Source organism: Anser anser (assembly GCF_964211835.1).
Source record: "Anser anser genome assembly, chromosome: 9".
Classification (NCBI taxonomy): domain Eukaryota; kingdom Metazoa; phylum Chordata; class Aves; order Anseriformes; family Anatidae; genus Anser; species Anser anser.
The window spans coordinates 11,603,801-11,621,160 of record NC_139729.1 but is presented as its reverse complement, the minus strand read 5'-3'; the positions used below and the strand labels follow the sequence as shown (position 1 = coordinate 11,621,160).

The window sequence follows — 17,360 nt, the reverse complement described above, 5'->3', positions numbered from 1 at the left end:
ATTCTTCCTGGATGCCACAAAATACAAGATAGTCCAGGGGTTTGTGCTCAGCAGAAGAGGGAATGCAAAAAATTAATCTGGGAGAGTTCTTTGTTTTTAACGATTTCTTCTGCTTTGATGCCAAGCACACTGAATCAAGCGAGAGAGCTCTTCCATTTGGCTTCACTGAACCTTTGAGGCTGCCATTTTTGCTGAGACTGGCTGGAACATGTGTGCATATCTGTTTCTGTTTGCACTGCAAGTGTTGTTCTGCACAGAGCCAGTGGTCTGATGGGCAGGAAGAGCTGGGCTGGCTTTCTCTGGACAGTGAGCGTGGGTTTTGCTCTCTCTATGACTTTGTTTTTCCCTTGTGAGGAGCAACGCTTCTGTGGTAGGAAATCCCAGGCCATGACAGCCTCTGTGTTTTTGTTTCAGGCATCAGAGGGTGTTCCCGTGAAGTATTTTGAGAACTTGGAGGAACTGATAGAATTTTACAAGAAAGAGAACATGGGTCTGGTATGGCACCTCAAATATCCAGTGCCGCGAGAAGAGGAAGAAGCTCCAGATGAGCCAGAGGAGGATGCTGGTAAGAAGCCCACGATGTGACTCGATGAGGCAGACCCTTGACACTTACTCTGGACTGGAGGTAGTTGTACTGGCAGGAGGATTAGAGGGTGTTGTGCAACAAAACTGGTGCAGGGCACAGAGAGACCTGAGCTGTCAAGACCTTGAGGCAGTGCATCCCCATGGCCCCCGAGAGGTACTGCATCTGGAGCAACACTAGCTCCCTGAGGGAATACACTGAGGCTCTCTGCAGAGTGTATTGTCCTGGGTGCAGGCCTGACTAATCTGTTGTCCTTCACCTGGGCTCAGACTGGGTTATGTTCAGCCGTCTCTCATGTCTCTGCACCTCTCTCCCTGCACTGCAGCCGTAGGACTGCTGTCCCAGCAGCAGCGGTGCTCCCCTAGAAACTTGGATCGCGTCTCTCTGCACTGCATCTGCCTGCAGTTGCTGTGGGTCTTGGACCCTCTGAAACTCAGCCCCCCTGTTCTGCTCTGATCTAGAGGAAGTCTCTAACCATCATAGCCAGAGGGCACACATCCCACAGTGGCAGACAGTCTAGCTCTTTGTACAGAGGCAGATGTATGATGAAGAGGTGTGACTGGCATCATCCCAAATGTTATATATGAAATGTCACTGTGAGTTCCTGACACTCACTGGTCTAGGTTCGTTCCTTGGATTTTTTTTCCTAGATCATCCCTTGGATCTGTCATTGTTCTCCGAAATCCCAGGGGAAGGTCGTGCCCACAGAGGCATCCTTCCTGGCCTTTCTGATGTCTGTCCGGAAATGATGTGCATTACAATAAAAATTGCCTGAAGGACTTGCTCCCCATGACAGACAGGCATCTTCACTAAAACAGATTGATATGCCTGTGTATGTTTGTGCAATCCAATGGATCTCTAATAGGAGCTGAAAGATTTTGCTTTGCAATTATCATGAAGAAACAGAACAAAATTTTGCAAAGCTGCTCAGGAAAGATGTTCCTGTTTTTTGGCCAGCTGCATTAAATCTCCTGCTCTCAGGGCGGGGGAGGGAACTACAGCAAAAATAATACACAGAGAAGCAAGCAGCAGGGAGTGAAGTTCTAGCCAAGACTAAGAGCCTTTAGATGAAGAGATATTAGCACGTGGGCTGGGCCATTTATATACAGAATTTAATTTTGTAAGGCTTTTGGTGCCATCATCCTGGACCCATGTAGGGCCTATAGATGCCTGCCCGTCCTAAGCACAGAACTGCAGAGGTGCCTCTGTCTGCAGATGAGCACCCAGATACCCCACAGATGCACTGCTCAGCCATGCTGTTGCTCAGGGTTGTGGTAGCTCTGTGAGTCACAGCTTCTGCCCAGGAGCAAAGGATCAGTTCTTTGATGGTGTGGTTTTTTTTAATAATGAAAATTCGACCATTAGGAATAACCAAAAAAAAAAAAAACCCTCACAACTCTTGGTCAACTTATGGTCTGAATTTTTGGGTGGCGTGTGGTGCCAGGAGTTGGACTCGATGATCCTTATGGGTCCCTTCCAACTCAGGATATTCTGTGATTCTGACTCAACCAGCTACATAGGACAGGCATAACAAAGTGCTGGAGCAGTAGGTATGAAAAGAAAGGCAACAAGGGTTGGGATAAATGGAGAGGCCCACTCTTCTCCCAGGAAAGGGAAGGATAATATGCTGAGCAGCAAGATGACAGGGGTCTGAGAGAGCAGGAAAACACTTCACATTTCCAACTGGATGGCTACAGGACAAGGCAGGGTATTCAGTCCCTCTGTATTGCATTACATTTTCTCCATCCATGTCTGCTTACTTCAGCTGTCTGCTTCTTTCCATTAGCAGCTTCCGGTGCTCCTCCTAACATGCCCCTCCATCCGTTCTGCCCCAGCAGCACATCTCCATGATAACAGTAATGATATGGATGAGGTACAGCTATGCTTTCTAAGCATTATATTCATAGTAACTAATTAGCCTTCATAGCTGCTCTGCAGATGGAACAGTCAGGGTGGCTTGGGTAAGGCTGTACTGCAAGGCAGAGCACAAGTGCACAGGAGGTCCAAGCCTGGTGGCTCAGCCTGCTGGTCTCACATCACTGAGGGTATGACTGGGCCAGTATCGAGCCCCGAGCTTTCCAGCTGTGGAACCGCAGGCCTTTCCGAATGGATGGTTTCTGCAATGACTGCTACTGTGGTGCAAACTCTGCCCTGCCTGTGGGAGAGGGGGATGTGGTCACGTTGCTGTGCTGGGATGACTGTGCCTGTCCCTTCCTCCTTGTTAGACCTGGTACCCACGCCTCCCATCCTGCCCCCGCGCAATATCCTCATGGCATTACCAAGCAGCGAGACGAAGGATGTGTCTTCTCTCCCTGAAAACTCCAGGGTGGCAGATGTCAACAAGCTGTCCCTTTCTGAGACACTACTCCAGCGACTGCAGTACCAGGACACGAGCAGGTGAGGTTGGCAAGTCACAAGCAGCAGAATCAGCCTTTAGGCCAGCTCTGTACTGTCTGGAGTCTCTCAAATAGGTCCCCAGCTGTCCCAAAGATTCAGCCAAAGTACTCTTCATTTACACTAATGAACAGAGAACAGACTGAGACCTATGGTGTGTTGGCTACACCTTATGGTCAAGCTGTCATCTACGAAAGATACTTTTTTGAAGTATTAAAATCAACAATAGACTTTCTCCACCAAGTTATAGTTTTTGTATGGAGTGTGGTGATATCTGAGAGAATGTGGTATACTAGCCCTGCACTTAAACTGCAGATTGAATCAGGAGCCATCAGCAAGTCCTCAAAAAGAATAAACTGCTGTGTGGATTTACAGGTGCTCAAAGTGATTTATTGCAGCTACAGGTCTGACTCACATTGTCCCACATGCTAGGTGTGTCAAATCTGGGCATCCACTGAAGCCTTAGAGGAAACTTTGTGACATTTAATGGTCAAATCTACAAAACTAAAAAAAAAAAAATAATATAATCAGAAGGCGTGCTTGTGGGCAGGGCAGTGGGAGGCTGGGTGAGCAAACAGTGGTAGTGCATGGCAGCACAGGTCCTGTTGTGGTCAGCCAGTAGCAGCTGGCTCACTGGGAGAAACCCAGTTTTGGTTGGCTGCCTGCACCACTTCATCTGCTGTCAGCCAGCTGGGACTTTCTGCATTTGTCAGAGCACAGGACAGCACATACAGTCTGCTTGGTTCATCCCTTCTTGTGGTGCTGGAGTCCAGGCACCACAGAGGCAGTGCTTCCCATACAGCTCTGCAGTCTCCGCAGCCCTCAAGACTGTTTTGGAATAAAGCCTTCTAAGTGGGATATGATGAGATGAAAAGGGGTCTTCATCTCCCCAGAATCCCCAAATTGTCAACTATTAGCTACCTCTCAGCAGCCTGGTTTCACTTTCCAGGGCTGATGATCTGCCTGTGGCTCTGGCAAAGCTAGGCATCACAAGACCTCCCCTGGCATGAGCGCTCAGCAGTCAGGAAGGAGAGAATTTAGGGTGGTGAAGGGGAGAGAGGAGAAGGTATCAGCAGTGGGGGGAGGGATCCATAGTCCAATTCTGAAAATTGCATATTTGAACTGAAATCCAAGGCACACTGCCCCCATCTGTCTGTGCTGGCACTGGATGTTTCAGAAAAAAAAAAAAAAAAAAGCTATAAAGCTGCCTAATATTTGGGAGCAGAGAGCTGTTTTTTGACTTTTATGTTTCTTTCCCAGTGTCTCTGATGAGCATCTTAAGCTCATCCAGGATTACCTGCGAGTTCACATCATCAGTGACTTTGAGATGGTGCAGACTGGCTCAAGCAATCTTCCCCAGCTGAAGAAACTGCTTACGCTTCTTTGCAAAGGACTCTTCAGGTAATTACAGGCTGATTTTCAGAGATAACAGTATAATGTGGTAATGCTGTAGCTTAATGTAGGTGCCACATGCATGCATTCAGAACCTGCATTGCTGGCACAGTAAACCTGCTTACCCTCAAAAACATTGTATTTGGATCTCATGACCTGTGATTCTGGCCCAAAGATGTGAAATCTATGTAAAAAAGACACAGCTCTGACAGTGAAGTTTACCTGTAGGTGGTTTCAGTCAGTGGAGTTTTTAGTGGAGGGCTTTTTTTCTTTGTTTAGAAAGAAAAAAGCAAAAAATTCACTATAACCGATTAACTGCATAATTTGGTAATGCATAAATGACACCCACAGAATTGTCAAGCACAAGTTGTTTATGGAAACAAGCACATATTGGTGTATAGTTATGTTTTAAACACTGATTTTCTTTCCCACTAAAGCATTGTGAACCTGGAGCAATTCCACTGATGTCAGTAAAGTCCAGCTCAAAGGAAAAGAGAAATAAGCCGAAGACTCTACAAATTTTACCTTTCCCATTTATAGCCCTTCCAGGCCCCAAATAGGAAAACTCCAATACGGAACTAAAACCTTGCAGAGCTCCCTGTATTTTCTCTGCTGGAAAGATGTGATTTCCCCTCTTTGCTGCTTTTGTAAGCAAATGAGGTTAGCACACGCTGTCACAAAGATGTTAAAGAAAGCACCCTATGGCAGAGGGCCCACTTCCACGTTTTTATGTGTGGCTTGCAATATCCTTCTCTCCAAAGTATTTAGAAGTGAGGCTGGTAGTGCTGCTGCCCTGGTCTTGTACTCCTAGAGCTCACCAAGGCTAAAATGAGCTAAAATGAGGGTAGGATACTGGTGATCTGCTTAGCATTAACCCATGCACAGAAGGCAGAGAGTGAGTGACGTTCTTAGCTGCCTGGGACCACAATTACTCCCCTGAAGACGTGGGTGGGCGCAGTGCACATTTTACCAGGCGAAGGGCGAGGCGTACGCCGCCCTGCTACTTCTGCCAGAAGCCAGCCACCCACAGATGAGCCCCAGCAGGACTGAGAATGGGCTGTACAAAGAGTTGCCCTTCTTCTGCACCCTGCGTGAGAGTTTTTGCTTCTCTACGCCCACATGGGGGAGACCCAGGTGGCCAGCTAAGAATAAATCTGATCAATGGAAACTAAAATCTAATGAAATCACAAGTGAAAGTTTGTGCTGCTAAAATATTTCCAGTACTGCTGTTCTGATGATGGCTGGCTTTTTCCATTTCCAACTTATTTTCCTTCACCTTCTCTGGGTTTCATAACCCTCAGAAATGTGCATGGGATGGCAAGAAAGAAAGAGATGCAACAGGTTCACAGTCCTCTACAGTGCCAGGACAACTTTTACGTTTCCAGATTTTCTGTAGGATTTTTGGTGGCTGGACTTTGCAAAGCATCGTCCTCAAACAGATCTGGGTCAGTTCTTCTGCAGTTCTTCCTGCTGATCACAGGGGCACAGCACCACCAGACACAGCAAGGGACAAGCAGCCTGGCCTCCACCCCTTTAGTGGCTGCATGTAGTTCTGAAAATGTTACGTCCTCGTGGAATTCTCCTGCTCTCCAGCATTTTCTCCCCAGTTCTGCCTTATTATCTGCCCCTTATTTCAGTCAGATGAAGCTGCCTTCCCATTTTCTTTTTCATGAGTGTCTAATAGATACGGGTTCTGTTTTCAGTCTCAGACAGATCTGTCTGGGGGACCTCTCTGCTGCTGTTCCAGTTGTCCCATGAATCTGTACCATCCTGCCAAGCTGCTTGTTTAGCTTGAGCCAGCTAATCGTCATGCTTTGACATTGTATTGTTTTGTGCAGAATCCCTGAGATTGTCTGGGGCTTTATGTTCCTTCCCTCATCAGACTTCTGAACTCGAATTCAATCAGTGGCATTACCTAAATTTAGTTTTTATTTACCTCAGCTTTCTTCAGCCGTGCAGGGATTCCAGCTGAAGGTACAGATAATTCCTGTGTTGCTAGGCTGTCTCCTCTTTTCCTTTAGTAATGTTCTATTTCATTATTTTCACAATATTTAGGGTTAGGTTAAAAAAAAATGGCACAGTTTGAGCCCTTTCACTGGAGTTTAAGCACCTTTGCGTTTCCTGGCACTGCTGAGGATTAAGAGTGAGCAAGCAGACACTGTGCCTGAGCTGACCCTGAGCCAGGCTGCTTTGCTGTGAAGCTGGTTTTTGCAATGCTGTATTCTGGCTTCTTGCAGTCTCCCAGAGCCCAGCTGTGCCATCTTCTGGGTTACTCTCAGGCACCAGGATGCTGCCATCACTGTGAAAACAGCATCCCAGTGCGCTTTGACTGACTCACCTCCATGTTTTCTTAGCGGGATGTGGGCAAGCAGTGACTGCCGGCCTTAGCAAGGTAGTGGGGATGCAGATTAGAGCTGCTCGGGAGTTAGGAGAGGAGCACAGCTTATGGTGCACGTGGGGTTAGGAGAGGAACTGGACCAACTGCTTGTGAACTCCACGTGCATTTCCCTGTTTGTGTATTATCCACGGGCAGGTGCAGGGCTCATTTCTGAACTCAAGCACAAGTGGGCCACAGCAGACCAGAAGTGCAAAGTGTTGTTTGTGATCTCTTCCCCTCACCCCCCTCACCGCTGATCCCTGATTAATTCAGCAAGGGCCAGACCCTAGTGTGCATTAAAGATACTGAAGGCTGGATTTAACTCTGCTGGAAGTTGCTCCCACCTTCTAGGGCTAGCTGTGGCGAGGGGGTCAGGACAGCCATGGCACATCTTCTTATCAGAGTCCAGGGAACAGCAGAGCAACCCTCCTGGGAGAGGCTTTTTTCTTCGGTGGCTCGTATACTAAAATTGAAGCAGAGCAGAAACTTGTAAAGCTGATGGGTACTTTTGTAAAGTATTCAGTGCTAAAGTAAATTGTCATACAAGGGTTTCCTTAGTCGGGAGAATCCTCCAGGGGCTGGAAAGCTGATTCGTGGAGAGCTTAACACCAGTGCAACAAGGAGTGGGGAGATCCCATGTGAGTGGACTTTGTTCAGAGTGCCCTACCAATGAAAAGCCCTAATAGTGGCCTATTCAGTCTGTCACTGTGTGAAGCTATCATTTGGTCATCAATCGCAGCTCTGCAGATGCCTCTTTATTCCTCCTCACTGGATAATTTCCACATGGAGCTTTTAAGGTAGTTTTCCAAGCACTTGTGATACCAGCAGTTGTGCAATTGTATCTGGACGCACAGGCTTCTGACACTTCAATAAAGATCGCTACATATATTTCCTTTATACTATCAAGAGAAGAAAACAAAAGTGCAATTCAAACCACTTTGTGGTTTTGTTGAGTTTGAACGCCTGCAGATGCTCTTCCCCCATCCTGACAGCCACACTACATATTGCACCATAAAGTAAACAGAGGGCAGTTTTCCCATGAGAAATCTTCTCTGAACTGGTTCAAGCAGCTGCTGCTCTGTGTTTTCGAGAGATGGGCTATATGTCCTGCACTTTTGGTCACAGTAAATATCCTGTTGTTCTTTCAAAACTGAATTTAACCCAGTACTCTTGCAATTGCCTGCTGCCTCAGGGGGCCTGACTTTGTGCCCACAGAAATCAATGGGAGTCTTGGCTTTGGGGGCCAGAGCATTCTGCAGTGACATTGGCTCTAGTTGATCCAAAGCTGAATATTGGTGTTGCAGGACTAGGTTTAGTGGATCCAGCAGGTTCCTAAATGTGCCTTGTACTTCTGTGTGCTCTGTGGCAAAGGCTTTCAGACTAAAATTTCAAACTTCAGTGCTTAGTTTAGGTAATTAATCATCCATGGTTCAGTACCTAGACAAATATCTAATCTTCACACTGTCAGGCACACTTTCACTTCAGAGCACTTTCCCCCAACAAACAGGGAGCAAAATCCGGTCCATGCAGACTTAGGAAAGTGAGGGAAATCATTAATATCCCCTGTTGACTAGGCACAGTGCAGGCATCCTAGCACTGCTCCCCACCATCACCTTCCTTTTGACCTGCACTCCCTGTGTGCTCTTTCCATGATAAGTCTTGTCATTATCAGACCGTGGCTTCTGTGCCAAATTCATATAACAGTGGTTTGACAAATGAGCATCCTGTGGAATATAATTGGGAAATGCTGAAGGAATCTCATTGTAACTCACAAAAGGTTCCCGTCCAAGAGATTAAAGGCTGGCTCTTCCACCCGCTCGCTGCGCCCAGAGCCTCTCTTTGTCATGTGAGCTGAAAAATCTGAAAATGAGTTTCCTCTTCGCCAGTGTTCCCAGCATCCTGAGTCAGTGTCAGCAGCTGTGCAAGGACTCTGCTAAACCAAGCTCCTCCTCCTGCTGGGGCATTCACAGGCTCCAGACTTTGCTGGGTTTGAGGTTTTTGAGTGCACCTTGATCTGTCAGTTGCCGTTGTTGTGTTGATGCTGGTTTTACACAATGTCCTCTGGTTTGGCCCAGACTGGGACATCTTCCAGAGAGATGTAGGAAGTTGCCATCTCCAAAGGGAACCCAGCGGAACAGCCCCTGCCCAGCTGCCACAGGGCTAGGCCGGGTGCCTGGCTCTGATCTGCCCTCACCGGCTGTGTCGCTAGGGCACTAAGAAATGCTCACGTCTCCCGTCCCCACAGCTCAGAGGGCAGCAAGCAGTAGGGGCTGAGAGCACGGCACGTGGCGTGAGCAGGCCTGGTGCAAATGCAGGCCTGTGGTGGCTGCTGTGCAGCCTTGTCCAAAGAGCAAGTGCTGACCTACCCAAAGACCGGCCCTCAGCCTTAGACCTCTGCCATGTCTCTGTTCCCAGTGAAGCCTCTCGGACTCTCCCTTCTCTGGAGTCCATCCAGAAGGTGTTTGAGCAGCAGCTGCACCCCGGTATCCATCAGCGCTCACAAGTAAGTCGGCCAGAAGGTGGGAAAAGGAGAACAGAGGAGTACGGGTGGCTGTCACCCAGGGAAGGGAAGGGTTCTGGGTTCACGGCAGTGACTGGTGGGGTTCAGGTGATAAATTACCATTTCTGGTCTCTTCAGCCTCTTTCTGGTTTCAGTGTAGAGGGCACACAGTGAGTTACATTCTCACAGTTTCACTTATCCCATGGTCTCCTCTGCCTGCTTCCCCTTTCTGCCCAGAGGAAAGTGCAGCAAACTGCCTGGAGGCTTCCGTCTCCCTATCCTCCCTCAGCCTGTGGGCTGGGACCGCACATTTGTCCTGTAAACTCCACTTGCATGTCCAGCTGCCTGTAACTACACACAGAGTTTGTAAATTTGCCCTTTCACCCTGCCACACTTGCAGATGTTCAGCCACACCCTGTGCTGTTGTGCTGCTCATTACAGATGAGAGTGGCAGAGGCACCAGTGCTGCTTGCCCTGTGTGCGAGGGGTTCCTGGGGTGAGACTGCTGCACTTCCAGGCCATGCTCTGTGGGTTTGGTAATCACACGTCTCTCTCTCTCTTTGTTTCTATGTTGTGGTTATCAGATGCTTGGTGAAGCTAGTCCAGTCAATATTGTATTGAAACTTAACCAGCTGATCTCGTTGCTGTCTTCCATTGAAGAAAAGGTAGAGTTATATATATATATATATACACACATACACAGCTATTTTATGTTACCTTCTTGTCATCTTTTGCCTCTAGTTATGCTTCTCTTATGCCTCTTGTTCATCATCAGTGCAATCCTCTGCAACAGTAAGATTTCTTTGCTCTGACTGTATTGCTCTCGGTGTAGTGTAGAATCACCAAATGCAATTCAGTACACACAGAGTTTTTTACAGGTGAAAACATTGCTGATTGAAGGTCCTGATTCAACACACTGGCGCTCCCTTATACCCCCTGTCACTTTTGAGGTAAACATTCTTCTTTAACAATGCTAATCAGAATGTGGAAGGGCAGTAAAGCAGATTTATGTCAGTATCTCAGTTTCTGGGATCTTTGCTGTGCTGCCACAGAGATAACACAGCTATTCCTGGATGTTGTTTAGCACCATTCAAATGCTTAAGAGATGTCTAGAGGGATTGGCATAACGACGTTATGTGTCTATGAATTCAGGCAAGTGTTGCATTTTGTAATACATGTGACTGAAGTGTAGAAGAATGCTTATGAAAAATCTCTCTGTTTTCTGGTAGGTGAAAGCTGATTCTCTAGGAATCTTCTCAAAAATACATCTCAAGGTTGATGTGGAAATGGGAAAACTAATTATCAAGAGAGCTAAGGATGGTCCAGAAGACAAATTCTATACCCACAAGAAAAGTAAGATACTTAAGGTCACAAATGTTGGACTAGATTTTTGGTCCCATGGATGATGGGGGGTGGTCTCCCTTCGACCCCACTCAGGGCAAGGTTTGGTCCAGAGTGCAGGAATGTCTGCTTGGCTCATCAGTCCAGACTGTCCATCCCCAAAGCAGCCAGCAGAGGGTAGGGAATCGATACTGGGGTAACCAACTTTCACAGGCTGTTTTAAAAGGTAAACTGTCTGGCCTCCTGGTCTAAACGAAGACAGTGAGAGCAGGTTTTGATGGAAGATTCCACTTAGAGCTGGTTGCAACAGACCCATTTTCTGCTGAAAAGCAATGTCACTGGAAAAAAAACAGTCTGCATGAACATACTGACTTCTGTGATGATTTTTGATGGTAAGAAGCCAGATACTCAGCTTCAGTAGCATTGTTCAGTGAATTTCCCCTTGATTTTTGTTGTTGTATGTGAATCAATATCTTTACTGATGAGCAATACTAGTTTGGTCTGTAAAGACCCAATTTAAACAACTTCCCTGTGTCTCTGATGTTTCTGGACAGACAGCTCATGGAATATTTCTATTGATTTTTTTTCTTTTCCTAATCTTCCATGAACCCCGCTGCCAAACACAGAAGGATTTGTTAAAGAGAAACTATGCCCTTGGGCTCTCTCCTCTATAGAAAATCAACCTGTTGCTGGCTGCGATTGATAATGTTAACTTTCACATACAGTCTTCTCCAGCTGTTGTATGTAATTACTTAGCTGCTATTTTAAATGGGGAAAAATCACCTTTACCTTCAAATAGAGTTTTACCTCCTCTTTGACAGATGGGGAAAGAATATATGTAGGCTGGGTCAGGATACAGAGAGATTGGCTGCAGGAAGCTAAGTCTTCACATCAGACTGCAGGGCTTGGTATGGACGAGTTCCAAGCAGGAGGGATTTTGGGGGTCCTTTTTCCTTCAAGGTCAAGATCACTTCCTATAGGGAACAAGATTAAGCAACATTAAAGTGTAGTTAGGCAGAACAAAGTAAGGCTCAGACATAAAGGACTGTGCAAGTCCTGAGCCTGGGAGCAGGGTTCTGTTAGTTTTGGTGGAATTCTAATTTTGGTGATTGTAGCTCATGACACTTAGTCTCTGTTTAGTCTTGCAGCTCATCAAGTCCCAGAAGGTCCCTAACAAACTGGTCATCGTGCTGGAAACAGAAAAAGAAAAAACACAGCGGAAGGAATATGTTTTTTCTGATTCCAAGGTAAATACACAGCATTTCCTACTCGCCAGCCTGGATCAGGTATCTGCGTGGGAGAGATACAAAGGGCATTCCTTAGCAGAAAGAGAAACTGTTGAAAGGTGGCAGTAGGCTTTGCAAAAATGAATATTGTCCTTTGTTCTGGAAACATCCAAAAAATGAACATAAGTACACTGTAAAGAGAGATACTGGAGACAGCAAACATATGTAGGTGCTGTCACTGAGGCAAGAGAACAAAGAGTCAGAAAGCAGTGAGAGAGGAGTCTGAGGGTAGCTCCAAAAAGGCTCCTAAAGACAAACAAGAAGGAAGCTTCCTTCTGAACAGCTCAGCACTTGTTAAAGTAATGCACAAGCTAAAGCGCCTAAGGAAATACCACAGGAAAGACAGCCTCTTTGAAGGTTTCAGAATGGTAGAGAGCTAGTCTGCCCTTCAAGTGTGCTGGGAGTTTCCTGGTTCAGCTAGTTTTTCAAGAGGTTGTGTTGTTGGAGTTAAGCTTCTAATTAATTGTCTCTGCTCCTCCTTGTCTAGAAGAGAGAAGGGTTCTGTCAACTTCTGCAACAAATGAAGAATAAACACTCCGAGCAACCAGAGCCTGATATGATCACCATCTTCATTGGGACCTGGAATATGGGTATGGGCTCCCTTCTGACATGGTCATTCCTTCAGACTCTTGCAAAAAAGGCCTGTGCTCACCTGCAATGCCAAGTCCAGATACCGTGTTTGTTCATGAGCAGATATATACATTAGAGATCCCGGTGGGACAGGAAGAAAGGAAGCTGATCTCTAGGATTGTTCTTGTGTGTGGTTTGACATCTTCCATGGTTCTAGTCAAAAGATCATAAAGCTGGCCTAGACGGGTACTGAAAGATTCCTATGATGCTGGAAATGATGGCTGGCATGAGGGTGGTGCAGCAGTCTGCACCATTACCTGTCTTGCAGAAGGGCCAGGAGCATGTCCGATAACTGCATGTCAGACACTTCTGAAGCTGACTGTGTCCAGTCTGGAAAGCAAGCTGAGTATCTGTGATATTTAGATAAGGTGTCAGGGTGTAGTTGAGAACAGTGGAATTTATTTTTCACATTATGGGAGAAAAGTCTGTTTCAAGACTGTGAGCTTTGCTGTTTGAGCTCACAGGTAAGGTAAAGGCCGGGGCAGACCAGCAGAACAGCCGCCAGCCTTTACACTCAGCTAGCCTTGGCCTTGGTAAGCTAATGAAACAAGGAAGATGGTCAAAGCAGAGTCAGTCCTTATCTAAGAGTCCGGTGGAGTTAGCATCTTTGTCACTTTAGAATAGTCTGCCCTAGCTGATATGAAACTGACGGGACAAAGCAAATGTGAAGCTTATTATTTCTGTCCCCGCATGTGTATAAATGGGTTTTTGGTGTCCTGTGTTTGAACATACGCTGACTTATTGTGGTGTTTGATTTATTAATAAAAGGTGCTGCACCTCCCCCAAAGAAGATCTCCTCCTGGTTTCTCTCCAAGGGGCAGGGGAAGACCCGTGATGACACTGCTGACTACATTCCTCATGACATCTATGTGATTGGCACACAGGAGGATCCCCAAGGAGAGAAGGAATGGCTGGAGACTCTGAGGCAATCCCTGCAGGAAATCACCAGCATCAGCTTCAAAGTGGTGAGGGGTTATTCCAGTCATTGTGCATAACTCAGGCATAGGAGGAGAGCACATGTTGTGCAAATAAAAGAGACACAGGAATAAAAAGCATTTTGCCTACTCCTCCTCTCCTTCCCTCCCCTTATTTTCATCACATTTGGCTAAGGGAGAGCAAACTGAATCTGTCTGTGGACTCCATGAAGTCCTCTCTTGGAGCTGGCTGAAGGGCATATTGCTATGGACAGTGCCCCCTCTGCCCTTCTGCCACAGCATGGCCCCTGCCATGAAGTTCCCCTGCTTGCCGGCTTGGGAGCAAGGGGAAGATGCTGAGCACCTGAGTCAAGTGGTGATGATGTTTTGGCCTTCATAAAGAAGATGATGAAAACTTTGAGTTGTAGCCTAGATCTCACCCTAGGCTATTGCACTTCCAAACCAGGATGTCACGGCACATAGGTATAATCATAAGAGAAACTGAGCATTGCTAAGACCAGGTATGGACATTTCTAAGTTTTAGTAGTGTCAAGAAACAAATGTAAACATATCTGGAGGGCCACAGGAAAGCAGAACTTTTATTAATGACTCTCATGGTGATTGGAAAACTGTATTTTGTGCAAGCAAGGCAATCCAACAATTAACTAGAAAATAGCACTAGAAAATAGCAAGGTCCTTCCTCCCACCTTTGATTAAAATGACTGAGAGCAGATTCTGAGCACAGGAAGAAAAATTGTGTAGGAAGAGTACTAGAGAAGGAGTCAGGAAGACTGCAGCTACAGCACAGCTTGCAGATCTGTGAAGATTTACAACCTCTAACCTTCCCATTCCTGCAGATAGCAATCCATACCCTCTGGAACATCAGGATTGTTGTACTGGCCAAGCCAGAACACGAGAACCGGATCAGCCACATCTGCACAGACAATGTCAAGACGGGCATCGCAAACACGCTGGGTAAGGAACAGACCCCGCCGTGTCCAAACGACTGTTACCTATTCAGTCTGTGCCGATACCGTCCTTGAAATGGAACAGTTTTCTCCACAAGACTCCTTTGAGTACACTTATGTGACACTAGTGTTACTGAAGTTATATCCCATTAGCACCGATCATATCGTACCCTGTAAGGGAGGAAATCTGTTTGTGTGTATACTCTAGCTTATATATATATTCCCAGCAAATGCTTTTGGGCATTTGAAAGATTGCTCTTTCTTGGGTTTCACAAAGAAATTGCACTTCTTTCACTTCAGCTAATTTTTTTTGTTCACATCCTTTAGAAAATTTGTTACCACACTGTATGCAGCGTGTACTAATTTTTTCTCTGCTGATTAAGTCACCTTACTTCTCTTCTCCAACCTCCACTTCACTTAAGATGTGCTAGCTGCTTTTTTATCTTTGCTAGACTCATCCTGGAGGTGGATTGATCTTTTGACCTTTTTGGCTTATCTTTTCCCAGGTAATAAAGGAGCCGTGGGGGTGTCATTCATGTTTAATGGAACCTCCTTTGGGTTTGTTAACAGCCATTTGACTTCAGGGAGTGAAAAGAAACACAGGTAAAATACGTCTTCCCCCCTCTCAAAAATGGATGTTGACCCAGGGTGAAATTCTCTGGGCCATGTTTGGAAGGAACCCCCACCAGACAGCTGCAGGCATGTTTTCCTGACCCTAAACATATGTTAAATGTCTCCTCAGAGCAACCTCTGCTAAACACCCTGCTTACAGTGTCACCTTTTAAATGAGCAACTTCTGCTATACAGTCACACCACATGGGTGCGGGTGAAGAGAACAGCAAAATGATTGAAGCGCCAAGTGTAAAGATCTTGCACAACACCTGTGTAACCTGTCATGCAAGCCCAGTACACAAGGAAAACAGTTCCCTGATTTACAGTGTTGTGGAGAGCTGCCGGAAGGCCATTCCCACCCAGAAATACTATGCTGAAGGGGTCTGTGTGCCTCACCGTAGGAAGTGCTGTGAGCACTAGAGCTCTGTTGCACTCTGAGGCACACCTGAGAAAGATCCTGCTGGGCAGAACATGCTGTGAGGAATGCTAAGAATTATTTCCATGGTGGCTAATTTTCTATACTGAGCCCTGAAATTAATTGCTGTGATGTAGGTAGAGGTCCTGTGCAGCACAGGACTGGAAGGGAAAGATCTCACATTGGTGGGAGTTCCATGCCCATGCTGGGAGGAGCTGGAGCAGTTGGAAGGAATTGTTTTGAAAGCAAAGAGGAGCTGAAATGAAGTCATTTGCCTTGCCATCTTTCCTGGTCCAGGACCCAGAAAACAGATGGTGTGGGATTTCTGCACAGGGTCTTTGCCACTGATGGAGTTAACTTCTATGAAATAGTTCCCCAGTGCCTGGAATAGCTGCCAAAATCTAGTTATGTGTTTCCTGATGAAAGCTGAAGGCAACAGTCTAATGCTGGGTTTCTAGGACGTGCAGCTCAGAAAAGCACAGCTGCAGGAGGCAACAGAAGTGGCTTTAGGACAGGTTTTGACCCTTTCAGTTCAGGTGGAAACAGCCTGACACCCAAGGTAGGGCAGTCAGGAGCTGGTATAAATGCCACTGCCCCCTCCTCATGGCCACTGCCCCCTAGCTCCCCAGGCCACGTGTGATAGAAGCTGCATCATGAGAGCAGCAGCCTGTGCTGTCCCACATGTACCTGCACCAGCTTCTGCTCCTTCCCCAGGTTACATCTGTGCTGCGTTATTGATAATATGAAGTAGGTTGGATCACCAGGAGACACTGAGCACATTACCTGGGCCTGTCCCCTGAGGTGCAGAGCGAGAGAGGGATGGCAAGTTGTCATCTTCAGCTCTGCTCTTCAAGTGTTGAGCCAGATTGGTTTCTGCCTGGTAAAGTGGCACTCTGCCAGCCCAGGCAGTTAGAAATTGCATGGCAATTTAGTATGTCAGGCAGATGTTTCTTGTCTTGACAGACGCAACCAGAACTACACGAACATCCTGCGCTTCCTGACACTGGGAGATAAGAAACTGAGTCCGTTTAACATCACTCATCGCTTTACTCATCTCTTCTGGCTGGGAGACTTGAACTACCGTGTGGAACAGCCCCCAACGGTTAGGGCCTCTGCATGAATCCCCGGAGAGACAAACTACAGTGTTGCTATAGAAGCACTGTCTTTTTCTAATCTAGGGCAACATGGCATAAAAAGTGGTAGAAAGAGGGGAGGCAGAAGGGATTTCCCAAGGCACGAGTGTGACACCAGCTGAGGGAGAGTAAGGAAATCCCCTTTGCCTTTTCTAAGGCTTAATGGACCCAGGGCACACCAGGAATGCCATCTGGCATGCTTTGCTGCTTCTGCTTTGCTTCCCCAAACCTGCACCACCCTACTTCCCTCCCACTGCGAAGAGGCATCTGCCTCTGAACAGTTAGATGCAGAGATTCTTTCTGCTCTGCTTGGTTGGCTTCAAGTGGCTCAGAACAGGACTTCAGAACAGGCTAGCCATAATAAACATTGGATAGGCCTCAGTGGGCAGTGTGGCTTTGGATAACATCGGATAGGCCTCAGTGGGCTTTGTGTGTGCATGCTCATGTAGGGGATATGTCAACATTTTGATGCAGGTTTTAACAGGGAAATGTTCAGCCAGACAGCAAAGATTGGGCCTTCCAGTAAACGGAAAGGTGGGCAGGTGACAAGGGGTATGGCTCTGTGAAACAGTTTGGAAGCACTTGCCTGCTCACCCATGAAGGAGTATTTATAGGAAGGTTCTGCATCATCTGCAGCTCTGCTGTTTCCCTGTTGGCAGGAAGCGGAGAATATTATCCAGAAGATCAGGCAGCAGCAGTATCCGGAGCTGCTGGCTTTCGACCAGCTTCTCATAGAGAGGAAAGACCACAAGGTGTTTCTGCAGTTTGGTAAGATTCTAGTTCTTTGGTAGGTTCCTCTCCCAGTTCCAGCAACT

The 17,360-nt window shown here is 46.8% G+C and overlaps 1 protein-coding gene and 1 long non-coding RNA gene across 5 annotated transcripts in view; one reads left to right on the top strand and one right to left on the bottom strand.

Annotated features, from left to right (window-relative positions):
* Positions 1 to 17,360, bottom strand: part of LOC310904532 — a 54,587-nt gene that overhangs the window by 19,137 nt on the left and 18,090 nt on the right. Inside the window, exon 5 of one of the 3 annotated variants that reach the window (XR_014588424.1) lies at positions 11,377 to 11,561. The exons of 1 other annotated variant lie outside the window; for it this stretch is intronic. This is a non-coding gene — a long non-coding RNA (uncharacterized lncRNA). Of the gene's footprint in view, positions 1 to 10,608; positions 11,562 to 17,360 lie in introns of those variants that run through there. One more of the 3 variants, XR_014588426.1, reaches the window with a different exon arrangement.
* The window catches only part of INPP5D (inositol polyphosphate-5-phosphatase D), a 52,874-nt gene that overhangs the window by 24,734 nt on the left and 10,780 nt on the right, over positions 1 to 17,360 (top strand). For both annotated transcript variants that reach the window (XM_083849393.1, XM_083849392.1), the window contains exons 3-16: positions 415 to 565; positions 2,809 to 2,980; positions 4,238 to 4,378; positions 9,162 to 9,249; positions 9,831 to 9,911; positions 10,125 to 10,196; positions 10,476 to 10,599; positions 11,728 to 11,834; positions 12,361 to 12,463; positions 13,272 to 13,468; positions 14,275 to 14,392; positions 14,892 to 14,988; positions 16,376 to 16,514; positions 17,205 to 17,313. In XM_083849393.1, the coding sequence (XP_083705519.1) occupies positions 415 to 565; positions 2,809 to 2,980; positions 4,238 to 4,378; positions 9,162 to 9,249; positions 9,831 to 9,911; positions 10,125 to 10,196; positions 10,476 to 10,599; positions 11,728 to 11,834; positions 12,361 to 12,463; positions 13,272 to 13,468; positions 14,275 to 14,392; positions 14,892 to 14,988; positions 16,376 to 16,514; positions 17,205 to 17,313 (1,699 nt within the window). The remainder of the gene's footprint in view (positions 1 to 414; positions 566 to 2,808; positions 2,981 to 4,237; positions 4,379 to 9,161; positions 9,250 to 9,830; positions 9,912 to 10,124; positions 10,197 to 10,475; positions 10,600 to 11,727; positions 11,835 to 12,360; positions 12,464 to 13,271; positions 13,469 to 14,274; positions 14,393 to 14,891; positions 14,989 to 16,375; positions 16,515 to 17,204; positions 17,314 to 17,360) is intronic.